We start from the raw sequence: 20571 nt of genomic DNA, 5'->3' as shown, positions 1-20571 counted from the left end.
AATCCATTTCTGTGTTTTGTCTTTTGTATTACCACTGAATTGCCTCGGGTGTGCCAACTGCATTTACTGACACAGTCTGGGACAAATGTCAAGACACGCAGTTGGGCTCATCTTTGTCGTTGTCGCCATCGATGAAAATTTTAAATACATGGGTGGAATAAAATAAGATGGAGTGAGAATTAGCATTGTCGTTATTTCCAAGCAGGCAGGAAACAGTAATTGAGTATTTTGAGCATATTGAGCAACTCAACTCACTCACAAATGAACCAATATTAGTTGGAATTTACTGTCCGGGGATTGGCAGCCTGGTGATCAATCTCTACCTCCCTCTGCACCCATCTTTCAAGTTAAATAAGTGTCATTGTTTGATTATAATCTCACCAACTACAAGAAGTACTTTATCATACCCTTACAATGAGTCTACATGACTCATGGATTAGTTGTCGGCATGAATCCGCATTCTCGCTCGTCAACATTAGCCTTCTCATTGGCACATTCAGACCGAATTGTAAAATGGTCCAAATTCTGAAGAGGCAGGGTAGGAAACGCGCAGTCTAATGATCAATACTAGGAGATTCAATGTCACTGACAGGATTGACAGATTCTATGGCATTTTCTAGCATTTGTCTTTGTGTAAATGCATGTTTTTAATTAGCTTTATAATTCGATTTTTGCACAGCCCAGGTTAAAAGGTGTGTAAGTATTCATTAAATAGCATAGGTACGGTGCAGGGAGTGTCTGCTCACACATTTCCAGTTCCGCTGCACTGGCGAAAGGGGGTGTTAAATTATTTCTTCCAAATGCGGCATAACCACATTCTAATGAACTGGCCTCGGGGAGCTTGGGCGATGGCTATATGGCCTGGATCGCAGTCAATTACACATAAGGTTAGATACGGATCAAGCAAAATATTCCCTTAATTTCCCTCCCCCTTCCCAGTATCTCCAGAAGGGGTCTACAGTATGTATGTTGGTCTCCTGGGAGCTGGGTTAGTTTGAAGTCCCAATGTTCTAGCTGATCAACCCCCTGAAGAAGGATGGAGGCGGTGGTGGGGGCACAGAGGCTGTAAATCCCACTGTGACGACGAGTCGACTGGAAAATGTTGACCATTTAGACCCATTAGCCTGCGCGTTATTTCATTAAGGGGTTTGCCACTGTTAATTATTCAGTGATCCCTTAATTGATTTGTTAAAGCTTAATACAGCCACGGGGCAGCTGTAAGAGCAGTATATACAGTAAGAGCCTTGGATAAAGATGGACTAGACTGCGGTCTAGACTCAGACAGCGTTATTCTAATGACTGTAGGTATGAAGAGGAAATAAGATTATCAACTACAGAGGGTACACACATTATGGCAGTAAATTAACTGCACAGTACACAAAGCCATATTTCCAATGTCAGCAATAATGATGCATTCTAAATAGGTATATTATTTGTATTTAATGATTTAGTTGAACCCCCCCCATTCTCAGCGAACCAGGTGACACAGACATTAAACAGTGTCCAGGGTGCTGAGTTGTATGAAACTTGAGTATGAAGACAATTGGTCTTATAGAGCACTGGCTGCCATCCAGAAAGACCTGCGACATTCCATTTATTTGTTTAGTGTAGGGATCTTTGGTTGATTTGATTTATTATTATTACTAATTTTATGATAATAACAATAATAATAATAATAATAAATAATAATAATTATTATTATTATTCTTCTTAATGATTAATTATTATTCTTCCATAGAAGAAATCTGGAGAACTGACAGACATATTTCACATTCTCTCCAGCTCTACTGGGACTAAAAAGGCCCTGCGATGGAAAAACCAAACATTAGGGGACTTTAAATGAGAAACTCTTCCTCGGGAAAGTAACTCCTGGGTTGTGTTGGTTTTCAAACATTACAATCAATTCCTACAACTTGAGGCTCTTTGCAGAGGGGGTGTATGCATAACCTTTTGCGCATCTGTATTATTTTGTACGATTTACCATCGGATGGAAGATGAGCCGTTGGCCGGCGTGTGAGGAGCGGAAGCCGGAGACAGACAGGCAGATAGAGATCAGGAATGACTCGCGGGGCCCTTGGGTTCGTCCTCCCTGTGGCCGTGAAAGACATCCCCGGTTTGAGCAGCGGGCAACATTGATTTTTCTTTTCTTTTACTTATTCCTCCTGGTTGGGCTCGCCGCGACGGGGCCAATAAGCTCACGAGAAGCACTGCCGCTTCCATGAGCCGATCGTGACCGTGGCATCAACAACGAAAAAAGCCTTCACTGTCTTTTATAAATGCGCATATATCCTGAAAGCTGTTTCTTGGAAGTGGCTTTAGAGTGCTTATGTGCCCAAATTCTTGACTGAAAATTGTCCGCTAGGGTCTCACACTTTCCGAGCCATCGCCAAATGGGCTTATTGATTTTTGCTCCTTAAAGACATTTCTCTGGCCGTTCTGCTGGGAACAAACACTGTATTAATTCTGACTTCGGGGAGAATCAATACCAATAGGAGGCGAGGCCTTGTTTGATTAAAGCAGTTTAAATCAGCCGCAACACTTTGAACTTAGATGATATGGCATTTTTGTGATGAGATAAAGGTGTGTGTGTGTGTGTGTAGTAGTAGTCTGGAGGTTAGATCCAGTGGCTGGACCATGAGGTGGCCTGATGTGGAGCCGAACCAAAGTTAACAAACCGCGGTATGCATGTACAGTATATAACCTTCAGATTGCACAAAACTGCTTTAGCATGTTTGCGCTCCCAAGTTACAAATTGCCACTATCATTGAAACTCTCCTTTTTTAAGCACTATGAGATTTCTTTTTTTTGGTGGGAGCTGCAACTCCTGTTAGAAGCCGTCATTGGTGTCGGCCGGACAGACACAATGAAATATGAATGCGACGTTACATCTCGGCCTAGCTCGGCTTCAATTATTCATAAACCGTGGATCAAACGTTATCATATCAGTATCGGCCGTAACGAGCCGATGCTTATCATTACAGAAGATGGAAATTCCACATCAAGTTGAGCTCTGGTTAAAAGGTGTTTGTCAAGGCCTTTGTATGGAATCAAAGGGAATTTAACGACTTTTCAAAATCCGATAACCAAAGTAAGAAACGGTGGAGATGAGCCTTTTCACCAAAAATGTGTTTCCAAGGGCGTTGCCATGTGCTCTGTGTCTCTTTTATTTTTTGGAAAAAGCTTGCTTATACCTTTTTTTTGTGTTATTTTTTTTAACCCATTATCGCCCCATATTGCTGGGATGGGCTTGAAGACGTTCGCTGTTCGTTGTTCGCTTCAAGTCATTTGAGCAATAAGACTGTGAAACTTGAATCGTTGAAACTACCCACCCGTAGTTTCCGAAACCGCTTCGAATCGACGAGTGAACGTTGAAGTGAGCGAGTTCCCCTGAAGTGTGTGTGTGTGTGTGTGTGTGTGTGTGTGTGTGTGTGTGTGTGTGTGTGTGTGCGCGCACGCGCGCGATCTCTCGACGCTACGCCCGCGATCGCAGGGGGGGAACGGCGTGAAACTAAGTCTGACGGGCCTGGTGTGCAGAAATGTGGAAGGGGCGGGAGAGTGAAATCGGCGGAAACGTGGATGAGCGGCAAAAGCCTGACCGAGTCTTTGGGGTTGTTGTTGTTGTTGTTGTTGTTGTTGTTTGGGGAAGATCGTACATGTGCGACCGAACCATCTGTGTTGTAACAGAGGCAAGTACATCAATTGGCAAAGTGCGTCTCCTATCGGTAAACAAACAATCAATATCAATTTCAATGCATTCAATAGGGTAGCAGAATAACAATCACACTTGTGCAGTGTTTGGGGTGTGTGTGTGTGTGTGTGTGTGTGTGGGTTCTTTTGATTCAGAGGACCGTGGGCTCCTGGGAGCTGACCCACAAACCCCCCGCCTTGCCTCCCTCCTCTCTGAGCAAACCGGAGGGTCGAAATGTGTTGACGGCGGAGTGAGAGACCCTGCAAAGCGAGCAAACGGTGTCCGGCGGGATCAGGCTTGGCAGAGGACCACCAGCAGCGGGAATTAAAAAAAAAAAAAAAACGCAACAGAAAAACAAAAACAAACAGCAGAAGACAAACAAAAGACTGCGCCAAACAATGGGAATGCCAGCAGAGCCGGTGGTGAGAGACTCTGCACATTCGAGAACACCGGCAGCAGCCGACGTGGGTCCCCCCCCGCCCCCCCGCCCCCCCGCGTGTTGGGTGTGGTCTGTCTGCTTGTGGTGCTTGTTGGGAGAGGTGGGTGGAGAGAGCGGTTTACCTTCAGCCCTGGAAGCGTCAGGGACGTCGTCGGGGGGGGGGGGGGGGGGGGGGACAGAGGGCGCTCTGACGGTCCGGGACAAGAGCCGGAGAGGACAAGGACGAAAGAAGGTGGGGGGCGGGGGGGACAGACAGAGGTGGCGGAAGGCGGAGCGGAAGCGTGAGGATATGGTGGGCGGGGGGGGGGGGGTTGAGGTGACCGAGGGGTTATGAGATGAGATGGTGGGGGTGGGGGGGGGCAACGACGACAACAGAAAATACATAGGAAGTGGGCGAGAGAGAGAGAGAGAGAGAGAGATAAAGGAGGCGGGGGTGACACAGGAAGGTGGGGGGGGGGTTTTGGCAGGGGGAATGGAGGCATAATGCGCAATGGAGGGATGACAGCGAAGTGGGGCAGCGGGCGGAGAACTGGGGGAGGGGTTGGGGAAAAAGGCTGGGCTGGGGAGGTTTTCTCAGAGGAGGAGCGCTGGATTTGACTCCTCTAGAGTAAAAAAAAAAAAAAAAAAAAAACCCCAAAAAACCCCAAACAAAACAAAAATGAACAAAACAAAAGAAAAAAAAAAAAAAAAAAAAAGATATGGACCCATACCTTGGTTGTTTAACGTCAGGTGCGCCAGACCTTGAAGGGGAAAAAACAGAAAAAAAGAACAGAAAGAGGAAAAAACGGAGGTCATAAAAGGCACAGGGAAGAAAAAAAGCATTGTCACAACGTTGGACTGCAGTTTGTGACAGACATCCTGGGGCAGACTTGGATGTCAGAGTTCAAATCAAAGGTAAAAAAAATAAAAAACAAAAAAAAAGAGAGAGAGAGACTGACAGAGAGAGAGAGACAGAGAGAGGGAGAGACAGAGAGAGAGAGAGAGAGAGAGAGTAAACAAAGAAAAAAAAAAAAAAGAAGCAAACACTTCTTGAGTGAGGTGTGAGGGGAATTTAGAAAAAAAAAAAAAGCATTTTCATTTTGGCGCAACCCCCGAAGGCCATTGCTCGCACAAATGCTTTTTTTTTTTCCGCTGGAGTACTTATGGAACACACAGAGAACTGTTTGGCAGAAGAAGAAGGAGGAGGAGAAGTAGAAGAAAGGAGAAGAAGAAGAAATAAAACGACAACAACCCTCCAACTGCAATCCGTCTCCTCCCGTACGGAAATCACCCCAAACGGCGGCGGGCGGCGTCTCGGCGGCGCCGCCCGCCGCAGCCCCGCGCAACATCGGCTCCTGGCGACAACCTGCCCCGGTGCTTTCACAAATGCCCGCGCCGTCGGAGAAAAAATAAATAAAAAATTCGGCTTTTTCCCTTTTCACGGCCTCATCGGTAATCTCATCCCCCCCCCCCTGGCCCCAGCCGAATCGGCTGATCCCCCAGATGCGCGGAGAGAGGCGGGAGAGCGGGGACCCGGCCCGCCGGGGGAAACACCCGCGTGCCGGATCCACATTCGGGGACCCGGCGCTGGAGGCGGGGACCGACCTGACTTTGTGCGGATAAGCTCTCCCCTCCTCGGCGGTGCCGAACAAACAGCCACCGCGCTCACCGCTGACGAAGCACCGTGTTTGAGTCACCACGAAGGTACTTCAGTTCAAATGACACCTTATGACATCACATGCACACAGTTTAATGCTGATTAGCGTCATACTTTGGCACCGATGCGAACCGCCGCAGACTGCCTTCGTGTACAGAAACCTTAAGGAAGCATGTTAAACGACGCTGCAGCAGGAGCGCCGTCACCGTACCTCGCCGGCTCCTCTCTCTCAAAAAGAAAGGGCCGGGACCCCACGCAACTCAGCCAAACAACATCACCAGAGCGGACGCATTGGCGGAACGCTCGCAACCTGACAAACCAAATAAAAAAAGGAATAATGAATTTTTTTTTTTTTAAGACTGGGTGGAACTTTGGCACCACCCGCCGCACTCACTCCAAGTGCGTGGCGCGCCACCTCGGAGCTTGTTGGCTCCACGCGCCGGGTAATTAGCTGGCACCAACGGAGATTGAGGCGGCGAAATGTCGACCCGCTCGACCCCGAGACCGAGCGCCCTTCGGCGTCAGACGCATCCTGGGGCGGCGCCGAACGCAGCCCTCAGTGGTCCCCGCCGCGGCCTGCCAAAAACACGCGGGGGCACGTCTAACCCTGCTTTCTGAACACCCGCACGACGTCTCTCCGGAATCACCGCCGGCCGTCCAGTAACGATGCCGCTTGCGGATCGAACCGGAGAGGAGAGTCGGTCAAAGCGCCGCGCGCACGGAGGCCGGGGAAGCTCCCGGGCGAGTCAGCCGGTGGGTCCGCCGCTGCCGGGCCGAGATTGTGACAAAATCAATGACTTCAGACGGCTGAGAGTGCCGCATCATCACCACCAAACCAGAAGCAGAATTACTTCAAGAAATTAAATACATATATCACCACTGTCATTGTTCCAAACAAAGGCAATCGAGTGGCACCCAATGGAAAATGGGGGTCAGAGAGTCATGGAATGTCAAGTGTCAGGTTGATAGATGAAGACTTACACCAAAAAGCAGAGCGGATAAGAAGAGACGCGGAGGCTGCGCAAACAAGCGTTTCGAGGCAACGCATTTTCCGCGGTTACGGGCTTCGGTCACAAAAGGTGGAGGCGTGTTCGGGGGAAGGGCGTCATCCGACTGCTCGGATGACCGCACGGGGCGTCCCGCTTTCACGCCAGCTGGGTTGCGATCGTCGAAAACCAATTCATCGCGGTATCGCGGTCAAAAAGCACTGAACGGCACATGAACGCCACGACCTTGACCTTTGTCTATCATAGGCCCCAAATCGATCGACCCAACCTTTCCCGGCGGCTGAGCTGTGGGCAGCTTGCCAAGCGACGGACACGACCTTGACCTTTGTCGGGTTCACCCGCCGCTTCCCGAAAAGGTGAAAACAGGCGGCGTCGGCAGTGGATGAAATGCAAAGAAGCCCGGGGGCCCAAATGACTCTGGGCTCTCGCCGTCCCCGTTGTCATGTCATCGACATCTGCGACTTCAGGCGCCGGTGTTGTGTTTATCAGGCCGCAGCCCGGCTTCCCGCCGCTCCGCGGGTCGGGAGTCCAATCATTCTCACTCAGCCTCCCCGCGTTTTTGTCCGCTCGCTCATAATCCATTAAGGAGATAAGGCGAAGGCTCCTGCAGTGAAACAGAGCACTCCTGTCGGCGCATAGCAAATCGCTCATCCTTCTGCTTTGTTTTGGGGTTTTTATTTTTTTTATTTTTTTTTAATCCTCTCTCTCCCTGCCTCCCCCCCCCCGCCCCTCCCTCTGCTGCCTGCACGCTCTCACCTCGAGAACCAGGCGGGAAATAGCGGCAAAAGAGGAGCGAGAGAGGAGAAAGCAAAAGAGAGACAAATATATATATCTCAAAATATATGAGACGGCAAGAGGAGTGGAGAGGGCTGGGAAAAGAAATAAGGGTGGGGAAAACAGAGAGAACGGAGACGGGGGGGGGGGGAGTGCCACGTTGTCAGAGAGCATCTTCGGCTCAAAACCCGAGTGGTGCAGACAAAATGACCGGCCGGCAAATAAGACCGCGCTCGCGTCGGAGAAAACGGCAACAATCCGCCCCAATGTTTCAGAGGAGCAAATTGCAAATTAAAGAGCTGACAGCGTGCGTGTCTGTGTGTGTGTGTGTGTGTGTGTGTGTGTGTGTGTGTGTGTGTGTGTTGTGACAGAATCTCCGTTGACACGCCCAGTGTCTACCCACCCAAGAACACCAGCGCACACACACAATATGCCGTCTTGCGGGCGCCCAGCACCAGGAATGTGCCAGATCTGGGGGCATGATGTGAAGTCTCTGACAAGCGAGTTTGAGGAAGAGCGAGGGAGAGAGAGAGAGAGAGAGAGAAAACAACGGAAGAGGCGGCGGGCAGACGGGTAAATATTGATCCCCGGCGATGCGGACAGAGGCCGCCAGCAAACAGACTGGGGGTGGACTCGCGTCTTGTTGTCCTCGGCGTCTCACTTCTCTCCCGTTTGCGGGTCGCAAAATGGAAGAAGCCAGGCCCGCGCCCACCCTCCCGTCCAACATCCGAGCCGAGCTGGTTGCGTCCCGGTAATTCCGTGGCGGGCGCAGATGGGAGTAGCCGCTGCGACGGGCGCGCTCCGATCGGCCGGAGATGACGGAGCGGCAGATGGGGAAGAGTCGTCATTTTGCCATCAGGGAGGAGAAGACTTGGCTTCCATCAAAAGCGACGCGTCCGCGCCGAAAACACTGTCTCGCAGATTCAAAGCGGCGACGCCCACGCGGCCGCCGCGGGGAGCCGCTGCTCGGCAACGCGGCCGCATCGCACTGCAGGGGGAGCGTTTTTTTGCGATGGCGGCTCCAAGTAGACGTGAGATTTGAAGCGGTGTGCAGCGCGTAGAATTTGCCGGCGTCTCGCGGCGAAGTTGCGGGACGCACCCGACCCCTAAGAGCTCGCGACGGGCTGGGTGCGGTATGAACGGCGTCCATTTCCCACTCATACGGCGAATCTAACCATTAAACTGTCAACTACAAAGGAGGGAATCTCTGTCTGCACGTCCTTCGATTATCTCGCCGACCGTTCATCCGATCTGCTTGGCACTTGGAGGATGTATCACCGGGGACCAAAGGATGGGCGGCCTCCAATTTGGTGCAATTTGGACACGCGACACTTGTCATATTAATGACCTTCCGATGAACAGCGAACGGCGAGGGGGGCGGGGCTTCAAGGCTCTGCAACTGAGTCACAACGACCGTCTTTCCCCGGGGCAGGACTTAAAACGGCGGTTTCGTCTTCCGCGACTGAATCAAGTTTCGAGTTCAAGAGATTATTTGACATTTTTGTTACATCTGCAAATCGCATGCGCGCGCGCGCACACACACACACACACACACACACACACACACACACACACAGGCATATACACTGGGAAGGCCGCCGGGATCCGCGCACACGCCGACATCCTTTCGCGCCGGCAGATGCGGCGCTCGCTCTGAGGGGACGGAGAAGAATGGCCGTCATCATCATTATCCCTTCCTCCTCTTCCCTCGATTCGGAGCTTTTCGTTGTTTTTGTCCTCTCACCTGACGCTCCCTCCGTGTCGTTTATCAGGCGGACACGTTTTTCCTGCGCCAGACGGTGAAGCACATTTGCCGCGTGCGAGGGGAGAAACGTCCCCCGCGGCTCGTTACCAGCATATGGCTAATGCTCTCTCCGCCAGGCGTACGCTGTACCGAAACCAAAGGACCGTCCCCTTCCCGCCATGATTGCTCTACTGTGCCGTACTCCCCTCAAAATGGCTGACATTGAAACATGGTATTGACATTGGTAGAGCCGGCTTTGGCGCGTGGTAGCCGGTGTTTTCGAACAGGGGTTCCAAATGTGGGTCCCGAGCCCCCGGGGCGCCCGTTGGCAAATGTTTTCCAGGGGTCGCCAGGTGATTTTTCTGAACATGCACAAAAATGGAAAATGTGCTTAACAAATATATATATATATAAATATATTATAATAATAATAATTTTTCATAAATATATATTTATTTCTTTTTACACAAATAATTCTCTCAAATTATTCAGTAGACGCACAATGAAGAACTCTTCAGTGGGTTCACACACATCTGTGTGTGTGCGTGTGCGTGTGTGTGTGTGTGTGTGTGTGTGTGTCTGCACGGCTGTGCGGAGCGTCCCTGTAACCATGGCAACTCACTCCCTCACTCCTGTCCCCGACAGCAGAGGAGAAGAGGAGAAACAGAAATGTGTGTATTTCAATTTACGAGCTTCAACTGGTCAACGTGCAGGACATCCCGTCCGGTCAAAGGGGGACTGCCCCGCACCCATCAGGACACCATTTGGCGACCCTAAGCACCAACGTAGCACAAACGAACAAGGCTACTTTCGAGAGACATGGAGGATGATGGGGTGGAAAGTTACATAACAGCTCATGAAATATAACGTCAAATATATCGAAACACCAGAGCGGCACAAACTATAATTTCTACGGCACAAATCAGCACAAACGCATCGTGAACGGACATCGCTGTACTCAAATACTAATCACTTGGGGCGCACAACTCAACTTTTTTTTTTAAGCCTGCCAAAACCTTTGAGAACCCCAGCTTTAGGATCCCCCCCCCCCCGCCCCCCGAGAAAAGCACGGTGACACAGCAGTGCGGTTAGCGTCCGCGGTTGCAAGCGTCAAAGAGGCAAAAGAAGAGGGACGTGTTCACTGTGCGCCTTGTCACCCGGGCTCTCTTCGGGTCGAGGAAATAAAGCTGCGCGGTATCTGTAATGCCCGACTCGCCACCTTTTACTTGCCCCTCGGCGGGGGGGGAAGGCGCCGCGGCGGAGGCGTGCCCGATTCCCCGCGAAGAAAAGTGAAAGCGTGGGTCCTGGAAGGCTCGGCAGAGAAGCCCCGGCAATCTGTAAAAACATTTGTTTTAAGGGATGTCGGGGCGACGGGCTCCGGCTGAATGTGAATAATCTTCATCTCAGTCGGCTGATCTATAATTCATTGTGTCTTTGCACAGCTTAAGTAATATAGAAACTCTGGTAGGATTTAAAGCGCTTTAATAATTCACTGTGGATATCTGCTGGAGCCACTGTGTGAAAGTGAGATGGGGGGGGGGAGCACTGAAAAATCACAGCGTTGATATTAACAGTTCCCAAGGCCATTCGTACTTTTAGTTCTGCTCCCTCTTCGAAGAAATGTCTAAAGCCCCGTTCCAGAAGACACGTGTTCGCGCTTCCGGTGATTCTGTTCCCGGCGCGGAGCAGGAAAATGAATAAAACAGAAAAAAAAGGGGGAGACTTCATTGACGGAAAGAAACCAATCGAATGACGTCGTGGACGTGAAAACAATCCCTGTCGGGTTTAAAGGAAAATGGCAGCTTGTCAGCTGCTGACTTGGGGTCGACATTGACCCTTTCTCAACCAGAGCAACGTGTCCATTTGAACGGCTCCGATCCATCGCTCCCTGAGGTCAACAGGCTGCGTCAATACATCATAAGTGACGAGTTCCGTTTCCCCACTGCTCGCCATGTCAACGCTACATTTCAAACAACGGAGGTCAAATGCCACTCCTTGACGGGACTTTCTGATGTATGCAGTTGAAGATATATCAATGAAGTTGGAGCGATTTTAAGAAGATATCCTTCATGAAAGCCTTTCGGCCACTTTACACCGAATCCGACAAACGGCAACAACAAACTGGAAGTCCGTTTGTTACTATCGAGAGTCGAATTCCAGACAGAAAACGGTTCCGGCCCTCTGCCGCCGGAGATCTTCGCATCCGATCAAGGGTCGTGGATAAGTCCAAAATGTTCAACTCGTGCTACAAATAACAAAAAAAAAAAAAAAAAAGATGTAAAGCGAGAAGAGGGACAGTGTTGTGCCGGATCCCACAGGAAAAGCCAGCTTTAGGCAAACCCTGGACACACGTGTTGGGATTCAGTGCAAACCCGGAATTTGTAAGAGCTGTCGATGAATTTTAGATGTTAATACGTCTAAAGCTTCATAACAGTAGTTTGCCGCTTTCCAACGCATTGTTTTACCAATGTCAACATTGGCGGTGTGAAAACCAGGGAGGATGGAAAGCAAATTCTCACCGACACCACCAGCTTGGTTCCATAAAGAAAAGCAGAAATTGCCACGACCCAAGCAAGCTTTGGTTTGGGCTTAAGGCAGGGTGTTTTCCTCATCCACCCCCGTCTAAAAATGGAGACCCAGTTGTAAAGAGGCAGGAGAGGGGTGAAGAAATGCTTTTCTTGCACGGTGCGTGGGTTTGCCATCTTGGGCAATCATCCATTTTTGGCAACAAGAGCTTGACATTTTTAACTTTAAATTTAAATTAGTTTTGTATAAATAATGTTTGACCGCAACTGTGGAATTTATATATTGCACTCAACGGAAAAAAGTTAAAATACTGGAGGCGGTCTTGTGGTAAATATAGGTGGTAAATGTTTCTGTCAAGGCGTCCAGACACTAAAGCATCTCCTGTTTTGACAGTCAGTCAAAAGTCTTTCATCGCTGTCTGTAGCTAAGGTCTATTTACGCGGATGCGTGCGTGAATTCACGCCTGGATGTGCATGGGCGTTCTTGCAATTCTTGTTGGAATACTTTAGGGAACTATTGACCCAAGGCAAGGCACTCAAGCTGAGTGAAGTAAGCATTAAATCTTTATGGTCACTTTACACTTTACACTGCAGCGGCAACCGTCATCTGTCAGGACCATTGCACTAAGCTGTTTGGAAAGCTCCCCCCAAATGAAGGGACAGACCATTCACAAGCTCTGCAGGAAGGGGCCAGACGCCGTGGGTGAAGCGAGGCTCTGCATGCGTCCAATGTGGACAAGGCGGGGGGGGCCGTACGTACAGATCCTCCCAACACAGCTGCTCAATCATCACATTCAGCCTCATCGATCACGGCAAAGGTGGAGGTCTTCCTCAGATCCTTTCAAATGAAGAGCTCGCTGAGCAGCCTTGTGCCAACGAGGAGGGATGTTGCCGGACGAGAAGGAATGCAGTAGCCCGACCTTGCCCGTGGAAAAATAGAAAAATCGACGCAGTGCATTGCATTGTATTCCATTCCCGACATATCAGCTCTGTGAAGACGCAGCCACTATGTAAATGAATTCCACGTAGCGCACTTTGATTCGCACATTTGGTTCAGAGCTAATTTGTCAAGTGATGCGTCTGAAAAATTAATTGGACCATCTCGGGCGATTGGCAAGGAGTGGAGATCTGAACGGTTGCCGTTTCATCTTAATTAAACAGTTCATAAATAAAAAGCAGCCCCATATGTTGAGTCACAGTTTGCCTGGCTACACCGTGCAGGCCAGCAGCACGGAGGAGGGGGAGACATTTTCACTAAACCAGATAAGATATGCTCAGAGGAGCTACTTTAGTCATTCTTTTAGTCATCGCTTTGCAGCGCTGTTGTGGCCTCAGAAGAGGTCTAATGTCTACCAATTCACGGACAAAATGGAGAGTATTCTTCGGAGTTGTAATAACAGCATAATAAGTACAGTATCGTCGCCTTGTCTTTGCTTCAATAAAGCAATTCACATTACTCTTCCTACCTCTTCCGTTCCGCACCTGTGCCACTGCTGGGGTTCTTTCTGTGAAAATCCAATAGCATCTACCTCTGTTTCGCTCTTGCGCCGAGGTCAAATCTAATCAAAGTCTCCCCCTGGGAGATGAGCACATCCGTCTGTAATTCCGCCCTTCCGTCCTTTACGGCAGACGGCGATGCCTGAAATGCACCCTGCCTGTCTACTCATCCCATCCCGCCATTCCGTACCCTCATCCGAGCTTATTCCATCCTCCCAGTTGGATCAAAATGAATGCCTTTGGATTGGCACTTAAGAGGTCCTCTTTTCTCTATTCGGGCAGTTGAGAGATTGGAGTTGGCTATGAACCAAATGGCTTTTTCTTTTTCGTCATTCTGTGTTTTAATTTGTTTGGACGGGTGCTGGCCATAATGCTCCCAAATATTAAATTGTTATTTAATACGGGAGTAAGGAAGTGGAGATGCTCAAGTGAACATTGACCAGGTGTCTTCCAGGACCACTGGGGGGCCGCTTGCTGTTGTGGGTTGTGGGGTGGGCTGCAGGGGCGGGGGCCGCCGTCGGCCTTTGCTCCCGATGCGCGGCCTCTCTGCGGGGGGTGCCCCGGGTGGTGGAGGGCCCATATATCTGGCGGCCTGCTGCGACGGGAGGAGTGGTCTATCATTAGCTACATGGATTGGCACTTGAGGGTCGCTGCCGGGTGGAGCGTCTGGTCAGCTGAGGTGGGGCGGGCTTCACTCTTGAGCGGCTACGAGTTGACATGGGGGTCTGGCCGGCTCGCCTGTGGGCCAGGCAGGTTTGGGCGGGGGGTCGGTCTGTCGGCGCAGGACTTGGCTCCGGGCCTGCGGTCGGTGCCTGGCACCTGCGGCCTGCGTTCCGCGCCTGCAGCTGCGTCTTGTGCCTGCACTTGGGGGTGGGCTGTATGTGTGCATCTCAGGGGTGTGGGTTGAGCTCCTCGGGGCGTGGGGGTTGCTCCGCAGACTTCTCTTGGGGCCTGGGACCCTTCTGTGGCTCCAGGACTCAGGGGTGGCTTCTGGCCCTTTCCGCTGCTTGGAGGCGCCACAACATAATACCGACCTTATCCACCAGAACCATTTGGGATAAGTCCTGTACAGTTAACGGTGAACACCACACACACACACACACACACACACACACACACACACACACACACACACACACACACACACACACACACACACACACACACACACACACACACACAGTCTCATCACTTGAATGCACCCCAGCACCCTCCTGGTTGCATCCCTCTCCTTTTCTTACTCATTTACTGCCAAAACCATAACAGGAGGAGGCCACGTGCCCAATTGCTGTCCCAGTCTTCCTGGACCAAACTAACTCTGTTTTTTAGATACATGTGGTCGTCTGATGTTTATCTTTTTCCATGTACATATTTGTTGTTTGGTTCTATGTTTATTTGTCTCACGTGTGGTGAGTCTCCCCCTCTTGGAGTAGTGATTAGTTGTTTATAGACCCAAATATGGTAAAATAGTTCTCCAAAGAATGGAATTGGTGGCGGTTCTGTGTAACCAAAAACTGTGCTCTTGTCATCCCACAGGTCGTCCATTGGACAGAGTTATTGCAGCAGCTCTTGATGATTTAAGAATTAGTAAAGAGTTGCATTGCAGGTTGAGAACTTGAACTCCACTTGCAGACTAACTCTGTCCTAGATGCAACGGCGTACAAATACTCTGTGTTGTATGCCCAGCCTGCTGACAGCACAGGTTTAGAAAAAAACAAAAAAAAAAAAACAACAAAAAAGCAAACATTGACAATGACAACAATGAACCCCGAACGAACGCCATCCCTGAATTCATTCTCCCGATAAGGCGCTACCATTTCAACAGAATACTACATCACCACCCAATCCGCTTGGCTCAACCTATTGGGGAGGAGGTGAAACTTCCTTCTCCATCTATTTCCATATTAATTTATATTTCATTTCCATTTTCTCTGCTGCTCGCGTTGCCTGTCTGCCTCCAGTCTGTACATCCCAAAAAAAGTAAAACAATGCCAGCAGGGGGGAAAAAAGTGAACCGAACTCAAATTGGAGGCAAAGTAATCCACAGAGACAAGAGTGCCAAATAGCACCTTCCCTTGAGTGTCTGTTGATGGAAAATGTTTAATTGTGATCATTCCCTCCTCGCATTCCTTGGCATTTAGGAGCTTATCTTTTGTCCCTCTTTCGCTAATGGAATCACAGTTAACCGTATTTGCGTAACGAGCAAAGAAATTAATGACTCCTTTCCAGAAAAACAGGCATCCGTAGGAGGTCTTGACTGGGTAACTCCCTGTCTTTTGTTGGGGGGGGGGGGCTGACGGGTCCCAGCGTGTAACTGCCCCATAATGTACAATGAATGTCTTCCAAATGAGATGGCATGCTCCTTGATTGAGCCCGCTGGGATGGGTAAACAGCATTAGACCATGGAATTCTCGGCGCTCTGGAAAGTTGAGTTGTGGGGTAATTGTGGGGTAATTATGGCAGAATCCCTAGAAATCGGGCAACCCATTTATTCATAGTTTTCTGTTGCAGATTATTTCGGGGGCAAGATAATGGCTTGGGGAGGGGATAAAACAGTTGGGCAAGACATTGTCTGTACTCCACTGAACAAGCGCTGGCAGACACTGAGCTGCATGCATCGAGTTGGATCGGGATGGAAAGGACCAAAAGTGGTGTTTGGTGAAACAACACTCACATTGCTGTGTGAGTGGTAATGTGTAGTGGGGGATAAGAACGAATTGGATTTGGGTGGGCCGCACTTTATTCATTCCCATGGGGGGAAATTGAGTTGTTGCGGCAGCAGGCATAAAGGCAGAGGGGGGATAGTACAGAAGGAGCAGAGTAACAACTGAGAATGAATAAGTCAAAAAGCCAACAATCGCAGTGGGTTTGGGGACATTTAAACGGTATATAACGGAAGTACTCCTTCCTTAAAATAAAGAAAAAGCAAAAAACATCACGTGGCACCACAACATGACTTCACTGAATATACAAAGTGATCTGTTATTGCAGCCTCGGTTCTCCGTGTTGACAGAGCCCGCTCCGTCGGTTGGCTCCGCTTTTCTGTTTGTGCCCCTGCTGTTCCTGTGAGAGCAGGACAACGGTGAACCGCGGCCCGAGACAAGCGGCGCTGAGAGCCCCGAAGACGACATCACACACTGGATAAAGAGGGCTAAAACCAGAATCAACATCCGAAGAGCTTTTACCAGACGGAGGAGCTCGAGGAAAATAATTCCAGTTGGCTTGGGACCGTTGGTATTGACTGGCTTGACCGACGCCCCGGGGGAGGCGGAACATCGAACTTCATGTTCGACGTGAAAATATCGAAACGTTTTTTCCCCTCTGCAGACAACAAGGCGCAATGTGGGGCGAGACGCGAGGCCACAATCAAAGGAATAGGGCCCGTGCGCTTATCTTTCCGATATCGGTTCCGGTTTTAGGTAAATGAAAGTGTCCGAAGACGTCGCCGGTCTCGCTCACCCTCTCGCTGCGCAAAAACAAGTGGAAAAAGAAAAGCCTTTGGCGCGCTCCAACGAAGGGCTTGCCAAAATAGGGAACGTAGGGGGTGGTTGAGAGCATGAGGAGGCGGGCGGCACTAAGAGGGGAGCAATCGCGAGAAAATCGCACGGCACCGATCCCTGTAAACCAATATTTCGACGTTGTCAAAACACGACGCGGGAGGCGTCTTGTGCCGCCGCCCTGTGAAATTAGACGATCGCCGCACGCGAAAAGCTCTGCAAGGGGGGAAACGAGTGGCGGTGCGTAGGACCGGAAGATCCCAGGTGATTGGCGCCCCCCGCCTCCCGCCGGCTGAGGCGTTCCATCGTCTTCATTAACCGTTTCCCCCCGGCAGCTTGGGGTGTCGGCCACATTGAACACAAATGCCACGACCTACTGGGTGAGTGGGCTTATCACGGAACTCGATTTTTGTCCTTGGCACGAGCAAAAGGTCAGTTTTTTGGGATTTAATTATTATTTCATTTTTTTTATTTATTTTTTTCCCCAGAAGAAATCTCGAAACCGGTTTCTGGGGGTTAAGGGGGGTGGGGCTGGGAATGTGGAGGGGAGGGCGCTTCTGCGGGTGAGCGCACTGGGATGCTGCGGCTCGGCCCTTGTCGGCATGGCAACAGGCTCCGGTATCTCCCTGCCATGACGCCGGCCATGTTGGCGCGTTCACAATTTGGTTTCCCATTCCTCGTTCGCTCTCGCTCCCTCGCTCTCTCTATAACCACTGTCTTCTGTCAATTTGCCCACCCTCCCCGCCCCCCCTCCTCCCCCCGTAAGAGCGCCATTCTTCTCTTCTCGTCTCTCTCGCTCAGCAAAGCAATTAAGTTTGCCATTGTGAATTTTTTATAACAAACCCCCCCCCCCCCACACCCAGTAATATATAGAGCTCTACCTCTTAGAAGTCAAGTAGGATTTGCATTCGAAAAAAAGTTATTAAGCCCAATAATTATATTAAGGCGGTATTTGATTCAGCAGTGAAATCCCTCGATAAGCTCTACAGAGAACGCCCGGTCAACGCAGCACACCATCGTTCCCTCTCATAGCTCCTCTCGCAGCGGCCGTGTACACTCTGACAATTTAATCCTCCCTAAACATCTTTCAAATGTGACACGGATTGAGGCGTGAGGGGAGGCGTAGTCGACTCCTTTTCCGTGTCCACGTAGCGCTGGACACCGACGAATGGCGGCGAAATAGCGCACGGCTCAAGCAGCCGCCGCGAGGAACATAGCCGCCGACGAGCCGCGGCATCTCAAAGCTGCGCCGGATGGGCGGGTGTCCGTGTGTGCACACCGCGCCGCGACCGCCTAGGGCGTCTTGGGTGCGGTGCACAGCTCGCGGCCGGAGCCGCAGCCTTCACCACCACAGTGCTTGACCCCCCTGTGCCCGGGGACTGGTTAACCAGACCGGGGTGCGTAACGCCGGGCTCCACCGCTTCCATCTGTCCTGACTTCATCGATGGAGCCTCCGCGCCATTCCTTCAGCCCCCCCCCCCGTGCGGTCGCTCTTCAAAGAAGCCGCTCAATCTGTTCTCGGGGCTATTTTTTTTTCTTTTTTTGCGTCCCGGCGGTTTATTTTCTCCTCCTCTCTCCATCCAGAACAGCTGTTGAGCCAAAGTATATTAAAAAATATATATATCTCGGGCAAAGCAAAGCTTCAACCTGATTGGGGCCCGTTGCCCACCCCCTCCCTCCGTTTCTGCTGAGGGGGCCGGGAATCCAAGATCGGGTCTGATCTCCTCCCACCGCTACCGGTCCCGCCTCCACGGTGGGATCTGGCGGAGGATCACAGAGCTCTGCCTGAGTCATCGGCTCTTTGGCACGAGCCACGCTCTGGCCCCTTTCTTATGACTGGGGGGGGGGGGGGGGGGGTGCAACCATACCAAGCACAGCCCTGGATTCCAGTCCTGCACGCTGGATCAGCTCATCCCCCAGAGCAGCCTGTAGGAAACTGGATTAGTGGCTCAGGGAGCACCGGGAGAGAGACCCTCGAATACGCCTGCTTTGCCCCACGGCTGCGTGCCCTACACTGTTCGCGTGGGTGTGTGTTTGTGTGGGTGTGTGAGCGGGTCGAGGCAGAGGTACCCAATTGAAAAGAAAAGCCACGAAACCGTGGAGCGACCCGCTTTAGATGCTTGACATGTTCGATTTCCCTTCTCAATTAAAGAAGAAGGGAAAAAAAAAAAAAAAAAGAGCGCGTACCTGTGGTATCTACATGGCTTAATCCACCGTACTTAATGAATGTCAATGTGTCGGCTGGAGGCACAATGAACTGCATTCCCCAGAGGCCCCAGCGCCGCTCTGCACTTCCTTCAGTAGAGCATCCTATTATGTGACGCTAGAGAAGGACTGATTTGAGTGATCCATGAGAGCGGTAGCATTTGCATATCATAAATAGTCGGAACATGTGCGGCACCCGGTCGGCGGTCGGCGAAAGGCAGCCAGCAAGTGCCTGACATTGGGTCACCGCGGGCGAGGCCCTCTTACAAGGTGGGGCGAGTGCAGCTCGAATAAATGCCACTGTTGATTTGTCCGTTGTTGATTTGTTCTGAGGGGAGGGGACACACAAACTGGCCTTTGCTAGTACTCCATTAGCCTAACTGGAGGTGAAATTAAAGAGCCTCGAACCTGTGAGCAGGTTCCCGTTTTGCCTGCGCGCGGCGTGACGGCGAGTCCCTGCTTCGGCGCGTCACCGCGTGGAAGAACTGGGCGGCAGAACGCCAAACCCCTTTGATCGTCTCTGCCACCGCCATAATGGCGCGACGTCAGGCCCCGTTTGATTATCGCGACCTCCCAACCCAAGCATTTCACACGTGTCTACCCTTACAACCTGGCTGAAGCAATGAGAACGCAGAGGGCTAATTGTTACAGCGGTCTCATATCTATTAATCCCGGGTTACGCACAATTTGCAAGCCATACCCGGCGTTCATTTCTGATCTAGCTGCAGACCCCGTGTGGTTAAAGCAGTACAAAAAAAACAAAGGGCAGTTCACATAGCAGCCAGTGAATTATCAAAGTGCCGATCCATGAGATTGTCCCCGTTGTGGTGGCGTTGTGGTGGACTACGGCGCGAGCCCCGGAATTACGTTCAAAACTTAGAGTGTTTTCCGGGGCGCGGGTTTTTACCCTCGACTTGACCCTCAGACGATCGGTCTGAGGGCGCTGAACTAACATTGAATTGCCTTTCAAGTGTTATTTTGCCATTGCTCTCCTTTAAAACACTGACAACGCCTGATGAAGGAGTGTGTCCGGCTACACATTTCTACTTTAGCACAGGAGTACACAGCAGCTGTGGTGCACGGGCAAACCGCTCGTGGGATGCAAAGTCCGTGAATCCGGGTAGCGTTTAGAAAAGGGCGGCTTTTGAACAAATCCGCGTCCCGTGCCACATCAACAGGAGGCGGCCTTTGTAGACACAGCCCATATTACGGGGATTCAGTTCAATCAATTTTCATATAAGCCCTGGTAATCAAAACTAATTGCTCAGCTAAAACAGCGACCTCGGATCGGGATAAAGATTGATGCCAGCTATAGTGAATTGGATCTGCAGAGTGGGTGAGCAAGAGAGAGACAGAGAGAGAGAGACAGAGAGAGAGAGAGAGATAGAGATGGGGGCAGTGGTGGGGGTGGGGGCGGCGGGGGCAGTGTCAGGCAACCCGATCAATAACTCTTTCTGAGTATTCCATCAGTGTCCGTTCCAAAAATGTATAATAAACGCTGTTTCATGAACGGCAAAATCAATCGAAGGGCTTTCATTTAACGGGGAGTATATTCAACC

General features: G+C 50.7%; 1 protein-coding gene across 1 annotated transcript in view; it reads right to left on the bottom strand.

Moving 5' to 3' along the window:
* The window catches only part of nrxn2b (neurexin 2b), a 677945-nt gene that overhangs the window by 487787 nt on the left and 169587 nt on the right, over positions 1-20571 (bottom strand). Inside the window, exon 3 of the mRNA XM_080022852.1 lies at positions 4838-4885. Within this exon, the coding sequence (XP_079878978.1) occupies positions 4838-4885 (48 nt within the window). The remainder of the gene's footprint in view (positions 1-4837; positions 4886-20571) is intronic.

The sequence above is a fragment of the Zeus faber genome (assembly GCF_960531495.2).
Source record: "Zeus faber genome assembly, chromosome: 22".
Taxonomy (NCBI): domain Eukaryota; kingdom Metazoa; phylum Chordata; class Actinopteri; order Zeiformes; family Zeidae; genus Zeus; species Zeus faber.
The sequence above is the reverse complement of the archived record's forward strand: the minus strand, read 5'-3'. Positions and strand labels throughout refer to the sequence as shown.